This window comes from Manis pentadactyla, chromosome 13, assembly GCF_030020395.1.
Source record: "Manis pentadactyla isolate mManPen7 chromosome 13, mManPen7.hap1, whole genome shotgun sequence".
NCBI classification, from domain to species: Eukaryota; Metazoa; Chordata; class Mammalia; order Pholidota; family Manidae; genus Manis; species Manis pentadactyla.
In genome coordinates, this window is record NC_080031.1 from 101,358,220 (window position 1) to 101,377,048 (window position 18,829).

The window sequence follows — 18,829 nt, forward strand, 5'->3', positions numbered from 1 at the left end:
AGGAACTAGAATAAAAGCCATTTGTGAGACTTAAATTTTAAAGATGAAAAATCTTTAACTAGGGCTAAGTTTACGAGAAACTTACCTGTGAAGAAAAATGTTAGTGTAAAGGGTGCTGAGTCATATCTTCTATGAAGCCTTTTCTGATTGCAAGAAAAGGAATCCTTTGTTTTCCCAAATAACTAGAATAGAAGGTCAGTAATGAGTACTTCTAAAGAGAGATTCCCATTAAATATATTAAATAAATATTTCATTAAGTAAAAGTGTTTTAAAAAATTATAATCACCTGTGAGGCTATAAGTATGCTAGAATCTTGAATAAGGGAGGGCATTTAACAAGCTATTTGCAAATTTTTTCCCCTTGAAAATTGCTTCTATATGAATTCAAAGGAGAACTTAATCACCTACAATTAGGGCATTGAAGATGATAAAGTGGAGAACTAACTTGTGAGATGGACTTTGAAAGGTAAATAGGATTCTGACAGACAAAGATGAGGTAACAGAAGAAACCCCTTGAACAAAGAGTGTGTTGAGGAAGAGACAAAGTCTTATGGTCACATACTGGCTCTCCCCATGACTTTAATGACTTGGCACTTTGTTCACTAAAAGGTAAACTTAATAGAGGTTTTACTGTACTTCAGTTAAAGCTATACTCATAAAGAGAAAAGTTATGACAACTAGAAAGAGTTGGAAAAAGTTATTTCAATCTTTAAATATAACAGGCACTGGAAAAGGAGTAAAAAATACATACAAGTAAATTTGTAGAAGGGTCATGATATAAAGGAAAGTGTGATTTTCAAACCTTTGGATTTGGGAGTAATTATTGGGTAGACTTAAAAGTTTTACTTAACTTGTTTTCTATGTATGTTAGTATATACCAGCTAATATACCAAGTAGAAAAATGAAAATCAGGGTTGGAGATTTGGATTTAGGAATATTTCAAATAATAGGCTTGTTTGAAGGTGTGGAAGTGGATAGGAACACTTAAATGAAAAGGATTTTAAAAATAAGGCTAAAGGTATAACTTTGAAAATGTCCTTATTTTTGAGAAGTAGAAAGATGAAGGGCCGTTAGAGAATACCAGTTGTGAAAACACTGCTAGGGACTTCCTTTGATGGAGAAATCTATAAAGGAAAATGCCTGTCTTAATAAGCTGCAGAGGTATTAACAAGTATTGTAATGAAACATGTAAATTTTTCTTGAACTATTAGAACAAAGTTTGGGAAATTTGACATTCATTTGGCATTCAGTTTCAGAAAAGCAGAAACTTAATATTGCACTAAAAAGATGAAATATTGAAAAGTTATTACTCATTCCAGAGTAAAATATACACACATTTTGGATGACCAGATAAATGTGAACATATTACTCCGCGCAAAAGCATGGAGTATACTTTCTATCTGTAATGTCCATGACATGTCTAGATACTAATTGATTCCAATATTCAGAATATTGGGAAGAAATTTATTTCCTTATTAAGAGAGATCCTTGGCCAAAACAAGATTAATGTTCAGAGCCAAGTGGTAAAGATAAAGGTAAAGATCCGCTAGGTAGATCCACTAAAGATCCATTAAGTAGGATAAAGGAAAAGAAAGTATTTGTTGGATTAAAAGAACCCAATTACAGCTGACATTAAGTGAATTTACGTAATCCTTACCCTTCGGAGCCGCATGATGTCGCTGTCTGCAAACAAGTTCTGTCTAAGCCAAGATCCAGACTTCCTTCAAGCAATATCTGTCTTTAAATGCCAAACAATGGCGGATGCAATCGAATGGGACTAAAAGACTCCAAGCAATGCAGTAGTTCCTCTTTATCTAGAAGAAGCTTTTCTGACACCAATAAAACGAGTACTTGACATGGTGTTTTCTTGGCGAGGAGGCCCGGAACCCCGGTGTCTGCTGCTCTCGCTTTTGCTCCTTGCATCCTGGGAGACAGGGAGCGGCCAGGTCCACTACTCGGTCCCCGAGGAGGCCAAACACGGCACCTTCGTGGGCCGCATCGCCCAGGACCTGGGGCTGGAGCTGGCGGAGCTGGTGCCGCGCCTGTTCCGGGTGGCGTCCAAAGGCCGCGGGGACCTTCTGGAGGTAAATCTGCAGAATGGCATTTTGTTTGTGAATTCTCGGATCGACCGCGAGGAGCTGTGCGGGCGGCGCCTGGACTGTAGCATCCACCTGGAGGTGGTCGTGGACAGGCCGCTGCAGGTTTTCCATGTGGAGGTGGAGGTGAAGGACATTAACGACAACCCGCCAGTGTTCCTGGTTAAAGAACAAAAGCTATTTGTTTCAGAATCCAGAATGCCAGATTCTCGGTTTCCGCTAGAGGGTGCTTTTGATGCAGATATTGGAGCTAACTCCGTTTTAAACTATAGGCTTAGCTATAGTGATTTCTTCATGCTAGATGTGTATTCAAAAAACGAGGAGAATAACCGAGTTGAGCTCGTGTTAAGGAAATCCTTGGACAGAGAGGAAGCTTCGGAACATAACTTATTCCTGACAGCCACTGACGAAGGCAAACCTGAGCTCACTGGCACTGTTCAGCTGCTGGTCACCGTGCTGGATGTGAATGACAACGCTCCCAGTTTCGAACAGCCTGAGTATCAAGTAAGATTATTCGAAAACTCAGCCAACGGGACAATAGTTATCAGACTGAATGCTTCTGATCGGGATGAAGGACCTAATGGTGAGATTTCGTACTCTTTTAATAGCCTTGTTCCCCCCATGGTTAGTGATCAGTTTAGCATAGATTCAAATACTGGAGAAATAACAGTCCGAAAGAATCTGGATTTTGAAAAAGCGAATTCCTATAAAATCCGCATTGATGCTACCGACAGAGGACACCCGCCGATGGTGGGTCATTGTACAATTTTGGTTAAAGTCTTAGATATTAATGATAATGCCCCTCAGGTTTCCTTGACTTCAGTGGCCCTTCCGGTCAGGGAAGACGCTCCTCTCGGCAGTGTGATCGCCCTCATCAGTGCGTCCGACCGCGACGCTGGCGCCAACGGGCAGGTGACCTGCACCCTGTCGCCCCACGTCCCCTTCAAGCTGGTGTCCACCTTCAAGAATTACTACTCGCTGGTGCTGGACAGCGCCCTGGACCGCGAGAGCGTGGCGACCTACGAGCTGCTGGTGACAGCGCGTGACGGGGGCTCGCCTCCGCTGTCGGCCACCGCCAGCGTGTCCGTGCAGGTGGCCGACGTGAACGACAACGCGCCGGCATTCGCGCAGCCCGAGTACACGGTGTTCGTGAGGGAGAACAACCCGCCGGGCCGCCACATCTTCACGGTGTCGGCGCGCGACGCGGACGCGCAGGAGAACGCGCGGGTGTCCTACTCGCTGGTGGAGCGGCGCGTGGGAGAGCGCGCGCTGTCGAGCTACGTGTCGGTGCACGCGGAGAGCGGCAGGGTGTACGCGCTGCAGCCACTGGACCACGAGGAGCTGGAGGTGCTGCAGGTCCAGGTGAGCGCGCGCGACGCGGGCGTGCCGCCTCTGGGCAGCAACGTGACGCTGCAGGTGTTCGTGCTGGACGAGAACGACAACGCGCCCGCGCTGCTGCCGCCTGGGGCGGGCGGCGGGGGCGGCGCGACGAGCCAGCTGGTGTCGCGGTCTGTGGGCGCGGGCCACGTGGTGGCCAAGGTGCGCGCGGTGGACGCGGACTCGGGCTACAACGCGTGGCTGTCGTTCGAGCTGCAGGCGGCGGCGGGGGCCGCGCGCAGCCCGTTCCGCGTGGGGCTGTACACGGGCGAGGTGAGCACGACGCGCGCGCTGGACGAGGCGGACGCGCCGCGCCAGCGCCTGCTGGTGCTGGTGAAGGACCACGGCGAGCCGGCGCTGACGGCCACGGCCACCGTGCTGCTGTCGCTGGTGGAGAGCGGCCAGGCGCCCAGGGCGTCGTCGCGGGCGTCGGCGGGCGCCCGGAGCACGGAGGCGGCGCTGGTGGACGTGAACGCGTACCTGGTCATCGGCATCTGCGCGGTGTCCAGCCTGCTGGTGCTCACGCTGCTGCTGTACACGGCGCTGCGGTGCTCGGCGCCGCGCAGCGAGGGCGCGTGCGGGCCGGGGCGGCCCCCGCTGGTGTGCTCCAGCGCGGTGGGGAGCTGGTCGTGCTCGCAGCAGAGGCGGCAGCGGGTGTGCTCTGGGGAGGGGCCGCCCAAGGCCGACCTCATGGCCTTCAGCCCCAGTCTTCCACCATGTCCAGTAGGAGATATGGAAGTGCACGGTCAGTCTTCCGGAGGAGATAACTCTGGGAAGGTAGGTTATTACTTTATTACTTTCTTATTTTGTTTCGGTACAGTATTGTATTTCAACCCCATTTCCCTTAAATGTATCCTCTTTATCCTTTGTTATATAGCATAGTATAATACCCGAAATGTTTCTGGTAATTCTTTGTGTAATATAGTTCATTCTAAAAGTTCGTTTTGTATTTTATCTCTTTTACCTCATACGTCAATGTTTTATTCATATTTCAAATTTAAAATGTGCCATTTTTTGAAACTTCTTTATATTTTCCAATACAAATCTTTCATATATGTTGCCTGTTTGATTTTTTCAGAAATCGTATTTTTTCTCTAACAAATATTTGTAAGATTAGTACTTTAATTTCTAATTTTACTTAATTTCACATCAAAATCTGGGTAGTGCAACATAACTTATAATGCATAGTAGATATTGACTATTCAGTGTTTACATTTTACTTTTAATAACACAGTATGTAGACTCAGAGTTCATTCATACAAGTGTTCTAGTCTATGCAATTAGATGTCTTGATTTTTTTTCATGTAAAATATTTCATAGTGGTGGTACCTGTGGTGTGTATATTATTCCTTTATTTTCTGACAAGAAAATTTCATAATTATTTACATAATTTTATACAGCAGTTCATTATCTTCTCTGTTATCAGCATGAGGCATTGCCAATGAAAATCAAGTATTAGGTCTTCCACTTTGAAGGGGTCATGCTTATACTTAATATTTGAATTTTGAAAATCACTTTAATTTCAAGGAGATTGAAAATGATTATGTCAGTCTAAATTAATATTAGAAGTTTTAATAGACAATTGAATTATCCTCTTAGAATATTTTCTACTCATCTGACATATAGTGCATTTAATATTACAGCTTCTCTAGTCTCTTGTGTTGTTATAGACTCAGAAATACAAGACCTTTAAATTACATGGTGCTCACATTACCCTATTCATTGTGCCTTTCTGAAAATGGTTGTTCCCTGATATCTATGATTTCATTTTTTGTTTATTTGATTAATTCTAGTGTTACCAAATAGCAGTGCAACTAGTTTATCATTTTTACTCTGGTTCTCAGCAATTAATTTTTCCTTTCTGTGTGCAGACTGAATTTTTACTCTGTATGTGCTTCATAAATAGCTTCTAATAAAACTTAAAATCTTTTCAAGTTTAAGAATGCCAGAAAAGACAATTGTGACAGGAATTTAAGCATGGCATTGCCTTCAGTGTTAATACATTCTGTGGATAGTGTGTAACTCTTAGAGTTTACAGATGACTTTTATAAGTACTGCAGCAAGGAAAAGAGTATATCATAAATACTGCAGAGTATTTAAACTTGTGTACAGAATCCCTTCCTCTTGTATCTGCCCTCTCTTTCAGCCCTTTATAATTTCAGTGTGCCCTCTACAGAAGTCTTGTCCAAAGGTACTTCTTCGCCTGAGCTATTAATAACATAGAATTACATGTATACTAATGTAGTCCTATTTACTTTACTTTACCTTCTTTTGGAATATACAACTATTAAAATAGAAGTAAATTACAAATATTCAGAAAATAAAGATACTTAAAAATACAAGTATTCACAAAACATTGATACAAGTGAGCATTTTATCCAGTAGCATAATAATCCTAAAGTCTACGGAAGTGCAGAGAGGGGTGGAAATGATAAGAGTTCAGAACAAAAAGTCGAGGAACAGCAAAGAAAATTTTTACCGATTTTAGTCTTCTTCTGGCTCTGTTACTAAGATAAATATTTTTTAAAGCTTTGTGGACAGTTTCTTCCATTCAATTCAGAATGTTTGAAATTTCAGAATAAAACCAGACATTTTCCGGTACCAAGGACCAGTTTTATCATTAGTCATTTCTTTTAAAGCTATAACACCTTAACTTAATCATGCTTAGCATGCTCTTTATTTATTGGCATTAAAACAATGCTAATCAGGAGTATTCTTTAGCTCTTGATGGCATGTATTTGACATAGTCTGTTTCAAGATGAGTAACCAATCCATAGTTTTATTGGTATACTATAGTTATTTAGCTATATGATAGCCTTTGAAATATTGGGCTTTAAAAACTATCTTTTATAGTACTTAATTAATAAAGCAACCCTTTAAAGCAAAAATGGAATGGACCTTCATCATGGAGTCATTCCCAAAGGGACTGGATTATTTTAATCAGCACACACACGAGGAAGTTTATTTCTTAGTCACACCATTTCCTGAATTTAGTCACACCCACATGCTAAAATTTTTCTTGCTCTTCTTTTGGCAGTTATACTGGTCTTGAATTTATGACTTCCACAATTAAAAGAAGAATTACAAGCAGTTAGAACTACAACTTTTCGGCATAGATTTATAATAATTGAATCTATTAAAATACTATTTTATAAAGCATTCAAAATGAAGACTGCAGTCCCCTATTACATAACATCTAAGATTCTCTTAGATAACATTTACAATTTTTTTTTAGTAGAGAAATATGGGATTTTCCCAATGGCTTCCATCTTACAGGAAGAATTTCAGAGATTGGATGGTTGTTTCCTTGACAGTCTTGAGACTACTTAAAATATTTTCTCTTTTCTAAGACAGCACTGATAAACTTTATGACAATTTATAGCAGTTGTTAAGCAAAATTTAATTTTATTTGGTATTTGATGCAAAAACAGGAAAATAAAATTAAGTGAATGAATGAGATTTAGAATATCTTTATACCTTAGTCTCCATACCCCAATTCTGGAATAAAGTGGGCATAAATAAACAGACAAACATAACTTGAATTCCTGATTTAGCAGGGTTTTCTTATTAGAAAGAAATTATTTTTTAAACAGCAGTGGATATAATGCAAAGTTAAATTATTCTTCAGAATGGAAACTACCATATTTACCCTGAGCAGATACAGTAATTCAAAAAAGCTTTATAATGAGAGAAAGATAAATATACTTTGTATTTCCAGGAGTCAGTACTTGGTAAGTTCATTAATATCAGAGAAAAGAAATCATTGGATAAACTGATACGTAGCTCGCCTATCAGCATTGATTTGAAACCACCATTATTTTGAAGTGGCAACTTGAACAATTTATATCCTGAGTTATCCTCTACACAACTGGATTAAATAGAATAATTTAACATAGTATAATGATTAAGCAATAGAAAATTATGGAGTGCTAGCAATGGAGTAGACTTCAAAAATGCCATTCCAAAATGATCAGTTTCTAAAAACAGTATCACTAGTAACCTACAAATATGGACGTTTCATGTTCGTATACATGATAATATAACTCTTGCAGTAGTAGTTCTCTTAGATGTCTATATCCAAGATAAAACTCTTCCTGGATTCTCATTTTAAAGACAGACCCACATAGAAGAAAAGACTTAGAAGTCCACAAGGAAAAGAAGGACCAATATGAAGGAATCACTCAAGCAATTTAAGTGAAATAGTACAAACACAAACGCACTTCCATTTTGAGCCACAGGATGTCGACCTTCACCAAGGAGAGGATTGGTTTGAACAGAAAAAAATTAAGATTATTCCCGCACCAGAAAGACGCCTCTGTTCCGGGGCTTTAACGACTATAAACACGCCCGTATTGTTAAGCTTAGCTGGGATCTCAGGAACAAAGACTCAAAAGAAAGGTTTCAAAAGGACTCTATACCACTCTACTCATGAAAAGTTGGTTTACTAACCAGAATCGAGCCATGATGTTAGCTTCAGGACCAGATGGCCAGGGATCCCAGCGTCTGCTGCTCTCACTTCTGCTCGTCGCAGCCTGGGAGGCAGGGAGCGGCCAGCTCCACTACTCGGTCTCCGAGGAGGCCAAACACGGCACCTTCGTGGGCCGCATCGCCCAGGACCTGGGGCTGGAGCTGGCGGAGCTGGTGCCGCGCCTGTTCCGGGTGGTGTCCAAAGGCCGCGGGGACCTTCTGGAGGTAAATCTGCAGAATGGCATTTTGTTTGTGAATTCTCGGATCGACCGCGAGGAGCTGTGCGGGCGGCGCCTGGAGTGCAGCATCCACCTGGAGGTGGTCGTGAACAGGCCGCTGCAGGTTTTCCATGTGGAGGTGGAGGTGAAGGATATTAACGACAACCCGCCAGTCTTCCCAGCGACCCCCAAAAATCTTTTTATTTCGGAAACCAGGGCTCTTGACTCTCATTTTTCAATAGAGGGCGCCTCTGACGCAGATATCGGGGCTAACGCTCTGCTGACTTACAGACTGAGCCCCAGTGAGCATTTTTCTCTGGAAGTACCGACCAACGACGAGCAGGTAAAACCGCTGGAACTAGTACTAAAAAAAGCTTTAGACAGGGAAGTAGCTTCGGAGCTTATCTTGGTGCTCAAAGCGACTGATGGGGGCAAGCCTGAGCTGACAGCTACCGTAGAGTTACACGTCACAGTGCTGGATGTAAATGACAATGCCCCAGTGTTTGACGAAGCAGTCCATCGTGTAAAATTACTGGAAAACGCAAGGAACGGTACACTGGTTATTAAACTTAATGCCTCGGATTCGGACGAGGGTTCAAACAGCCACATACTTTATTCCTTTGCAACGGATGTCTCCCCTAATACAGAAGCCTCCTTTTGCATAGATTCAGCCAGTGGAGAAATTAAAGTAAATGGAAAAATAGATTTTGAAGAAATCAAATTATGGAAACTTCAAATAGAAGCAGTTGACAAAGGAAATCCTCCAATGTATGGTCACTGCACACTCCTGATAGAAATCTTGGACATCAATGATAATGCGCCTGAGTTGGTAGTGACTCCACTATCGTCCTCTGTACTAGAGGACGCTCCACTGGGCACCGTCATCGCCTTGATTAGCGTGTCCGACCATGACTCCGGTGCCAATGGGCAGGTGACCTGCTCCCGTTCACCCCACGTCCCCTTCAAGCTGGTGTCCACCTTCAAGAATTACTACTCGCTGGTGCTGGACAGCGCCCTGGACCGCGAGAGCGTGGCGACCTACGAGCTGCTGGTGACAGCGCGGGACGGGGGCTCGCCTCCGCTGTCGGCCACCGCCAGCGTGTCCGTGCAGGTGGCCGACGTGAACGACAACGCGCCGGCGTTCGCGCAGCCCGAGTACACGGTGTTCGTGAGGGAGAACAACCCGCCGGGCCGCCACATCTTCACGGTGTCGGCGCGCGACGCGGACGCGCAGGAGAACGCGCGGGTGTCCTACTCGCTGGTGGAGCGGCGCGTGGGCGAGCGCGCGCTGTCGAGCTACGTGTCGGTGCACGCGGAGAGCGGCAAGGTGTACGCGCTGCAGCCGCTGGACCACGAGGAGCTGGAGCTGCTGCAGGTCCAGGTGAGCGCGCGCGACGCGGGCGTGCCGCCTCTGGGCAGCAACGTGACGCTGCAGGTGTTCGTGCTGGACGAGAACGACAACGCGCCCGCGCTGCTGCCGCCTGGGGCGGGCGGCGGGGGCGGCGCGACGAGCCAGCTGGTGTCGCGGTCTGTGGGCGCGGGCCACGTGGTGGCCAAGGTGCGCGCGGTGGACGCGGACTCGGGCTACAACGCGTGGCTGTCGTTCGAGCTGCAGGCGGCGGCGGGGGCCGCGCGCAGCCCGTTCCGCGTGGGGCTGTACACGGGCGAGGTGAGCACGACGCGCGCGCTGGACGAGGCGGACGTGCCGCGCCAGCGCCTGCTGGTGCTGGTGAAGGACCACGGCGAGCCGGCGCTGACGGCCACGGCCACCGTGCTGCTGTCGCTGGTGGAGAGCGGCCAGGCGCCCAGGGCGTCGTCGCGGGCGTCGGCGGGCGCCCGGAGCACGGAGGCGGCGCTGGTGGACGTCAACGCGTACCTGGTCATCGGCATCTGCGCGGTGTCCAGCCTGCTGGTGCTCACGCTGCTGCTGTACACGGCGCTGCGGTGCTCGGCGCCGCGCCGCGAGGGCGCGTGCGGGCCGGGGCGGCCCCCGCTGGTGTGCTCCAGCGCGGTGGGGAGCTGGTCGTGCTCTCAGCAGAGGCGGCAGCGGGTGTGCTCTGGGGAGGGGCCGCCCAAGGCCGACCTCATGGCCTTCAGTCCTAGTGTTCCTCCTGGTTCGAGTTCTGGAGATAGTGGAGACCAAGTAGAGATTTCCGGGAATGTAAGTACAGTATTTCTGTGATATATTTCATGCTTATTAATGTCAATCACAGTTGACCAACATACTGTAAATTCATTGCTTTACTGATTTGTTTTGTTTTTTTTCTCGGGATGGTTTATTTTAAAGCACATTGGAAGTCCCGCCTTTTTAATTAACTTTTCACCAAAGTCTTCATGAACTCCCCAGCAAAATTATTTAGTTGCTAGGAACAGTAGTAGTAGTAATAGCAATAATGAAATTAGATGGCCAAAGCTTCTTCTAAATAAGGAAGTTAATTCATCCAGGAAGAATTCAGGGATCACTGATGGGTAATGGAGGGTGTGGCCAGAGCTGAAATCTACTCATCAATTTTGCAGTAAGTTCATTCTTCCTGTCCATTTTCTTACTCTCATTGGTGTCCTCTACTCATTATGTTTATGCATTCAAAATTACCAGAATGATACATAATGATACATAAGTTCATAATATCATTGAGTTTTAAATATGTTTAAATTCTTAGCTTCCTATAAACTCTATTACTAATGGGCATAGGCTTTTGAGATGGCTTCATTTATTTTTATTTATTTTATTTTATTTTATTTTTTATTTTTATTTTGGTATCATTAATCTACAATTACATGAAGGACATCATGTTTACTAGGCTCCCCCCTTCACCAAGTCCCCCCCACATACCCCATCACAGTTCACTGTCCATCAACATAGTAAGATGCTGTAAAGTCACTACTTGTCTTCTCTGTGTTGCACAGCCCTCCCCGTGCCACCCCCACACTATACATGCTACTCGTAATGCCCCCTTTCTTTTTTCCCGCCCTTATCCCTCCCTTCCCACGCATCCTTCCCAGTCCCTTTCCCTTTGGTAACTGTTAGTCCATTCTTGGGTTCTGTGATTCTGCTGCTGTTTTGTTCCTTCAGTTTTCCTTTGTTCTTATATTCCACATATGAGTGAAATCATTTGGTACTTGTCTTTCTCCGCCTGGCTTATTTCACTGAGTATAATACCCTCTAGCTCCATCCATGTTGTTGCAAATGGTAGGATCTGTTTTTTTCTTATAGCTGAGTAATATTCCATTGTGTACATGTACCACATCTTCTTTATCCATTCATCTACTGATGGACATTTAAGTTGCTTCCATATCTTGGCTATTGTAAATAGTGCAGCAATAAACATAGGGGTGCATCTGTCTTTTTCAACCTGGAGTGCTGCATTCTTAGGGTAAATTCCTAGAAGTGGAATTCCTGGGTCAAATGGTATTTCTATTTTGAGCATTTTGAGGAACCTCCATACTGCTTTCTACAATGGTTGTACTAATTTACATTTCCACCAGCAGTGTAGGAGGGTTCCCCTTTCTCCACAACCTCGCCAACATTTGTTGTTGTTTGTCTTTTGGATGGTAGCCATCCTGAGATGGCTTCATTTTATAATCAAGTTTTCTTATTTATCATCAATGACATGCTTCTTTGGGATGGTGAAATTTCAGTTTTATCTTTGGGGATGATTTTACTTTTTTTGTCTTTAATCCTCTCATAATTTCAAGCTCATTTTTTTCATAGTCTTCAGCTGCTTCAGATAGATTTTTTTTTTACATTATTGTAACATCCGTTTTGCTAATTGCCTGTTGAGCTCCTTACTGTCTGTCCATCGGATTACTTTCTTGAATTCATTCCTCTATTTTATTTGGATGGTTTATTTTATCATTGATCGTACTTATATTTCTCCCATTCATGGTACATGTCATGTATGGAAGGAAATATTTTAGGGTAGGAAAATTCACAGTTCTTTGTAATTTGAATTTAAGAGAATCTTCCCACATATGAGGAAGTGTGATACTGCTGTGTGTGTTCAGCAAGTCACTTGGTCTTCCAAATGACATTGCTTTAAATAACTTAAGCATAACAGCCATGAACTATCTACAAAGGCACTTACACGTGACAATGTTGTTGATCACATTTCAGCATTTAACATGGTATGCGTTAGATATATTTGATGCAAACTCCTATTTGTCCCAATGCTAGATTCATGTAAATTGTTTTCTTTAAGAAAATCACACAGAGAACTTGTATTTGGAGCTGTAAGGGTGTGAATCAAATAATGTGGAAATTGATTTTGTTCTTTTTGGCCTTAATGTGCAAATTAGAGGTCCTTAAAAAAATTAGAGGCCCTTTAATTGTGTTATGTGGAGAAATAAATTATATATGAAATATTGACATGTGGGAGAACAATATTATAGATAGGGTAAAGTTAGTAGAAATGTTGAGAAGATATTAGTGGTTATTTTCTACCTAAAAAGTAGGATGATTTCCATAAAGATAAACATTAGAAAGATTTCACAAAAGGGAAAGCTATGCCATAATTTATGGTACTGAAATTCTCTCCGTTTGTAGCTATAGGATAGAAGAGCAAACACTGGTCACTACCTATAATAAACCACCATTATTTCAGCTATTTCTATTTGTTAGACATGGGGTGAAGGATTTAAAATACATAATTTCATTGAATCCTTATAACAACTTGTAAAATACATGTGATTATCCAAATTTTAAAGATAAGAGATTGTGAGATACTCATCTATCTTGTCCATGGCCAGCCAACTAATACATGATAGAGATAGTCAAGTGGGACTCTTAGATTTCAGAGCGATTCGTTTATTCACTGCAGAACTTTCTACACCAAATCTTTTATTTGATCAGATGTAGTTCTGGCTAGGAAAGTCAAGCACAAACTGCATACAAGTGAATCCTTTCTCAATTGCTTAGGAAAAAACCTTCATGATTAATTTTCTACAATACCATAATTGAGATAGGAATTAAGATTTTTAAAAATGATGTTAAGTGATTCTTTTCTTGGAAGAGTTCATGATCATCATTTGTCTTATTACCACATCGAGATAGGTATTTACATTAATCAGTCAATTAATAGCTAAGAGCTGTCTTTTATGGAGTATGGATAAGTTGTTTGGAAATGATATAAATAAAAATCATTTAATACATGAGAAAAATCAGAAGTCTGTGGTCTGAAATGTTCTAGTAGTGCCCCAAACCCAAATGATACATACAAAAATGATCTTGTCATTTTTAGTCTGAATAAGGATAATGTTTTAGGGAAACATAAGGGGTAATATGATTACTTCCAGAGTCCTGAACATCAACAAAGGGTTCAGTAAGTGTTCCCCAAATTGCATACTTCAGTAACACCTTATAAATGTCCCTGAAAATCTTTGTATTTGTGTACGTCTTTCAGGATTCAGTCTACTTCAGTCTTACTGTTGTCTGAGAGGGTTGTGCCAACTGAACAGATGATCTGTGATCAAGTAAATATGAGTACTTGAATAAACCAAAATAGCCCAGAGTGAACATACCTGTGTATATCCTACAATTTTGTTAATATTGGATAGTACTTCTAATCTATTGATTTCAAAGTACCTCCTAAGTTTCCAAGAAAGACTTCAAGGTTTATTTCTCTGTTTTCAATAAATAATAGAACTAGACCCATTACAGAATATTAGTGGATATGATGAAGAGTAGAACATTAAACCATGCACTCTAATACATGACTGGCAGAACATGCAGCTGAAACTTAAGACTAGCCAGGGTGATTTAATAAAGGTCAGGCACAAAGTTCCCCAGTGTTTTTAATCAATTTTACAAAATCAATGTTAATAATGACACTAATGTAACGTATTGACATTAGCTTATTGCCAGATCTCAAGTCCATTCCCAAAGATGAGTTCAAAGATGACATAATCTCTTCTCTAGAGGCTAGTTGAGATGGTAATATCTGAAATATCACAGCCAAAATGTAAAAGATGAGTCTTTGGCTCATAAAATATATCAGACTCTTATATGACTTGGTGTTCATCCATTGTCACTCCACATACTTAAAAAATACCACATTACTAGAAATAATTCTCAAGTTAACACCTGGTTTAATTCAGATAAGTAGTATCATCTCTCTTGGGTATACTTTCTTATGTTCATCTTTCTATCTTTGAAGACTGAAATTGCATGTAATATGTCAGTCCCCAATTTCCATAACGAAGTGGTTGGAGGTTTGTTGCTTCTTCTTTCTCCAAAATAAATCCGACAGGCTTCAGTATCATGTAAAATCTACTGTTATCTAGTCTAATGTTATATATTGTTAGAGGCCCATTGTTTTACAGATACATGACAGAATTCAGTATCATAAAAGGCAATCAATTTGCTTATTGGTTTTTAAAACAAATTTAGTAAGAATTCTAGCAGAATGATAATATCAGAAAAAGTAAATTTGAGAAAAGGGGAACAAGATCTGAAATTAGCAATAGAACATGTGTGCATGTATTCAAGATAAAGAAAAAATATTAAAATACAGAAGAAGAAAAGTTAGAATGTTTGGTGCCTTGATTGGAGCAATGGTAATGTGAATGCATACACGTCAAAATTCATCAAGCTGTGTAATAAGATTTGTGCATTTTATTGTATGTACCTCAGCTTAAGAAAAGTGAAATTAAAAAAATCTGGGAAGCACAAAAATAAATAAATTTAAATTTAAAAAAGAAAATAGTAAAATAGAAATAGATACACCCAGTATTTTTTCATGTCATTGCAAAATTTTTAGATTGGAGATGAACCATCAAAACCATTCAACCAAAAACTCAAGCTAGAGTGATATTTATTCAAATCACCATCTACTCTAAACATCCATGTGTTCTCTTCTCTCCATAAATCCCAAGGTTTTTAGAAAAGACAAATGTAACCAGATTACAATGAAAACTCACTCAACAATTCTCCATTTTCTATTTGGTATTTTTTGAAGTTTGAGTTCCAAACACTAAGGTCATTTGCCATTGGGTTGAATTCTTTGATTATTTTCTAATTTTTTAGAACAAATATTAGTCACTTAAAGGAGATATAATTAGAAATAATTCCCTTATTTTGGATATATTTATAATCTCAAACCCAAAATTCTTTCAACAAGAAACAAGTTAGATATTTTCATGAATACATCTTGTAAATATACACAAATATACGTCATGTAAATATACACAAACTGATGTTGGTGACTTCAAAATACCAATATGGCACAGACACTTTCCTGGTGATTTTAATTTTTTTCACTGAATGATAATAAAGCTTATTCTATAGTTGAAAGACAACTTCTTTCCTATCACTTACATCATTGCATAAAGTGTCATTTTTTGATACTCCCTATTATACTATTAGCAATGCAACTTACATGAGAAATCATACATGTCAAATATAAATGTCATCTACCTCAATAGATTTTTCTCTTACGAATTCTATGCTTTAAATTACTGAATTTGAAAATATACTTTGTTTTTCTTATTCTTCAATGGGTATAAAGTTGCTTGTAGCAAGAACACAACTAAATGTGAGTAACAATAAAGAATCAGAACTAAAGAAAATAGATATGAGTAGAAGGCAAGTGCTCATAGATAATAACACACCATGTAGAACTTAAAAGACTAAAGAATTGCTATTACAACTTCAAATTTGATTTTGAGTTTCCTGGTAGCCAAAGTAACAAGGTAGACTAGAAGTAAAACAATTCAAATTTGATTATTTTTGTAAGAAACAATATCGCAAATGTTTAATCCTACAGAACTGAACTCTTCTTTCTTTGTGTCTGTGTATTTATGTAGTACATAAAATGATAATTGTATAACTCAAACATAAGGAAGGTTTAGATTTGATGTTTAGAATAAAATGCCATTTTCCACATACAATCAATTTCACTAGACATAAAATTTGAATGGTCTCTAAATAAGCTCTTCGAAAATATTATTTTGGGGATAAAATACCATGAAACTCCTGAAATTCTGTGTGTTGGATGTAGTGTACAGTACTCACAATTTCAGGCACAAGGTGTCGCTCTTTACTTGGTGGAAATAGTTAATTCAAAGGTTGGTCTGAAAGCCAGGCACGCCCCACACCAAAAAAACGACTCCATCATGCCGGAAGCTACTGTTAAAAGGGCCTTTGAAACTTCTCAAAAATCCAGTGAAATTATTATTCCGAAACTGGAGTCTCAGGTACTGTAGGTGTAGAGAATGTTATTTCGGAAGTCAATGTCGTATGCGATGATCTGGTCTCAAAGAAGGGAATTGCGCACTCAGCGTCTGCTGCTCTCGCTTCTGCTCGTCGCAGCCTGGGAGGCAGGGAGCGGCCAGGTCCACTACTCGGTCCCCGAGGAGGCCAAACACGGCACCTTCGTGGGCCGCATCGCCCAGGATCTGGGGTTGGAGCTGGCGGAGCTGGTGCCGCGCCTGTTCCGCGTGGCGTCCAAAGGCCGCGGGGACCTTCTGGAGGTAAATCTGCAGAATGGCATTTTGTTTGTGAATTCTCGAATCGACCGCGAGGAGCTGTGCGGGCGGCGCCTGGAGTGCAGCATCCACCTGGAGGTGGTCGTGGACAGGCCGCTGCAGGTTTTCCATGTGGAGGTCGAGGTGAAGGACATTAACGACAACCCGCCTAGGTTCTCACTCAGAGAACACAAGCTGCTGATTTCTGAATCTAAGCAACCTGATTCTCATTTTCCTCTAGAGGGAGCTTCTGATGCGGATATAGGAGAAAATGCTCTATTGACCTACAGACTAAGTCAAAATGAGTATTTTTCTTTAGAACTACCAACAAATAGCAAGCATACTAAAAGACTATCACTTACATTAAAGAAGTCCCTGGATAGAGAGAAAACTCCAGAACTTAACTTGCTACTGACTGCTGCAGATGGGGGGAAACCGGAGCTCACTGGCACTGTTCAGCTCTTGGTCCTTGTCTTGGATATTAATGACAATGATCCGGAATTTGAGGAATCGGAATACAAGGTGAGATTAATGGAAAACGTAGCTAAAGAAACGTTTGTGATAAAGTTAAACGCCACAGATAGAGATGAAGGAGGCAATGGGGAGGTAACATATTCCATCATGTCGATTAAGCCCAATGGAAAACTCTTATTTAAACTAGATGAAAATAATGGAGAAATGAGGGTCAATGGAACTTTAGATTATGAAGAAAATAAGTTTTATGAAATAGAAGTACAGGCCACAGATAAGGGGATTCCCCCAATGGCAGGTCACTGTATTGTCTGGGTAGAAATCTTGGACGCCAATGATAATGTACCTGAAGTCACTGTGACTTCCCTGTCTCTCCCCGTCTCAGAGGACGCTCCATCGGGCACAGTCATCACCTTGATTAACGTATCTGACCGAGATTCTGGAGCGAATGGGCAGGTGATGTGCTCAATAACACCCCACGTCCCCTTCAAGCTGGTGTCCACCTTCAAGAATTACTACTCGCTGGTGCTGGACAGCGCCCTGGACCGCGAGAGCGTGGCGACCTACGAGCTGCTGGTGACAGCGCGGGACGGGGGCTCGCCTCCGCTGTCGGCCACCGCCAGCGTGTCCGTGCAGGTGGCCGACGTGAACGACAACGCGCCGGCGTTCGCGCAGCCCGAGTACACGGTGTTCGTGAGGGAGAACAACCCGCCGGGCCGCCACATCTTCACGGTGTCGGCGCGCGACGCGGACGCGCAGGAGAACGCGCGGGTGTCCTACTCGCTGGTGGAGCGGCGCGTGGGCGAGCGCGCGCTGTCGAGCTACGTGTCGGTGCACGCGGAGAGCGGCAAGGTGTACGCGCTGCAGCCGCTGGACCACGAGGAGCTGGAGGTGCTGCAGGTCCAGGTGAGCGCGCGCGACGCGGGCGTGCCGCCTCTGGGCAGCAACGTGACGCTGCAGGTGTTCGTGCTGGACGAGAACGACAACGCGCCCGCGCTGCTGCCGCCTGGGGCGGGCGGCGGGGGCGGCGCGACGAGCCAGCTGGTGTCGCGGTCTGTGGGCGCGGGCCACGTGGTGGCCAAGGTGCGCGCGGTGGACGCGGACTCGGGCTACAACGCGTGGCTGTCGTTCGAGCTGCAGGCGGCGGCGGGGGCCGCGCGCAGCCCGTTCCGCGTGGGGCTGTACACGGGCGAGGTGAGCACGACGCGTGCGCTGGACGAGGCGGACGCGCCGCGCCAGCGCCTGCTGGTGCTGGTGAAGGACCACGGCGAGCCGGCGCTGACGGCCACGGCCACCGTGCTGCTGTCGCTGGTGGAGAGCGGCCAGGCGCCCAGGGCGTCGTCGCGGGCGTCGGCGGGCGCCCGGAGCACGGAGGCGGCGCTGGTGGACGTCAACGCGTACCTGGTCATCGGCATCTGCGCGGTGTCCAGCCTGCTGGTGCTCACGCTGCTGCTGTACACGGCGCTGCGGTGCTCGGCGCCGCGCCGCGAGGGCGCGTGCGGGCCGGGGCGGCCCCCGCTGGTGTGCTCCAGCGCGGTGGGGAGCTGGTCGTGCTCGCAGCAGAGGCGGCAGCGGGTGTGCTCTGGGGAGGGGCCGCCCAAGGCCGACCTCATGGCCTTCAGCCCCAATCTCCCCCCGGGTCTGGATAAAGAAGTCGGAGGGGAAAGGCTGGAGACTGGAGCGAATCACCCTGCACAGGTATGATAAATTCCTCCTGTTTTAAAGTCTATGGTAAATGTTT

The 18,829-nt window shown here is 43.6% G+C and overlaps 3 protein-coding genes across 6 annotated transcripts in view; all 3 read left to right on the forward strand.

The window, feature by feature from the left end:
• The window catches only part of LOC118917847 (protocadherin alpha-2-like), a 133,535-nt gene that overhangs the window by 38,977 nt on the left and 75,729 nt on the right, over positions 1–18,829 (forward strand).
• LOC118925177 (protocadherin alpha-C2) overlaps positions 1–18,829 on the forward strand; it is a 144,119-nt gene that overhangs the window by 8,753 nt on the left and 116,537 nt on the right. The window contains exon 1 of one of the 4 annotated variants that reach the window (XM_057490970.1): positions 7,760–10,318. The exons of 2 other annotated variants lie outside the window; for them this stretch is intronic. In XM_057490970.1, coding sequence (XP_057346953.1) covers positions 7,901–10,318 — 2,418 coding nt within the window. In that variant the 5' untranslated portion in view covers positions 7,760–7,900. Of the gene's footprint in view, positions 1–7,759; positions 10,319–16,191; positions 18,787–18,829 lie in introns of those variants that run through there. One more of the 4 variants, XM_036896046.2, reaches the window with a different exon arrangement.
• LOC130680426 (protocadherin alpha-8-like) lies at positions 1,665–4,435 on the forward strand. Its single transcript, XM_057490971.1, has one exon. The coding sequence runs from the start codon at positions 1,856–1,858 to the stop codon at positions 4,352–4,354; it is 2,499 nt and encodes an 832-aa protein (XP_057346954.1). The 5' UTR covers positions 1,665–1,855; the 3' UTR covers positions 4,355–4,435.

What these genes read in the sequence shown, in the direction of transcription:
- LOC130680426 (XM_057490971.1), top strand. Translation starts at nt 1,856, where the DNA reads ATGGTGTTTTCTTGGCGAGGAGGCCCGGAACCCCGGTGTCTGCTGCTC.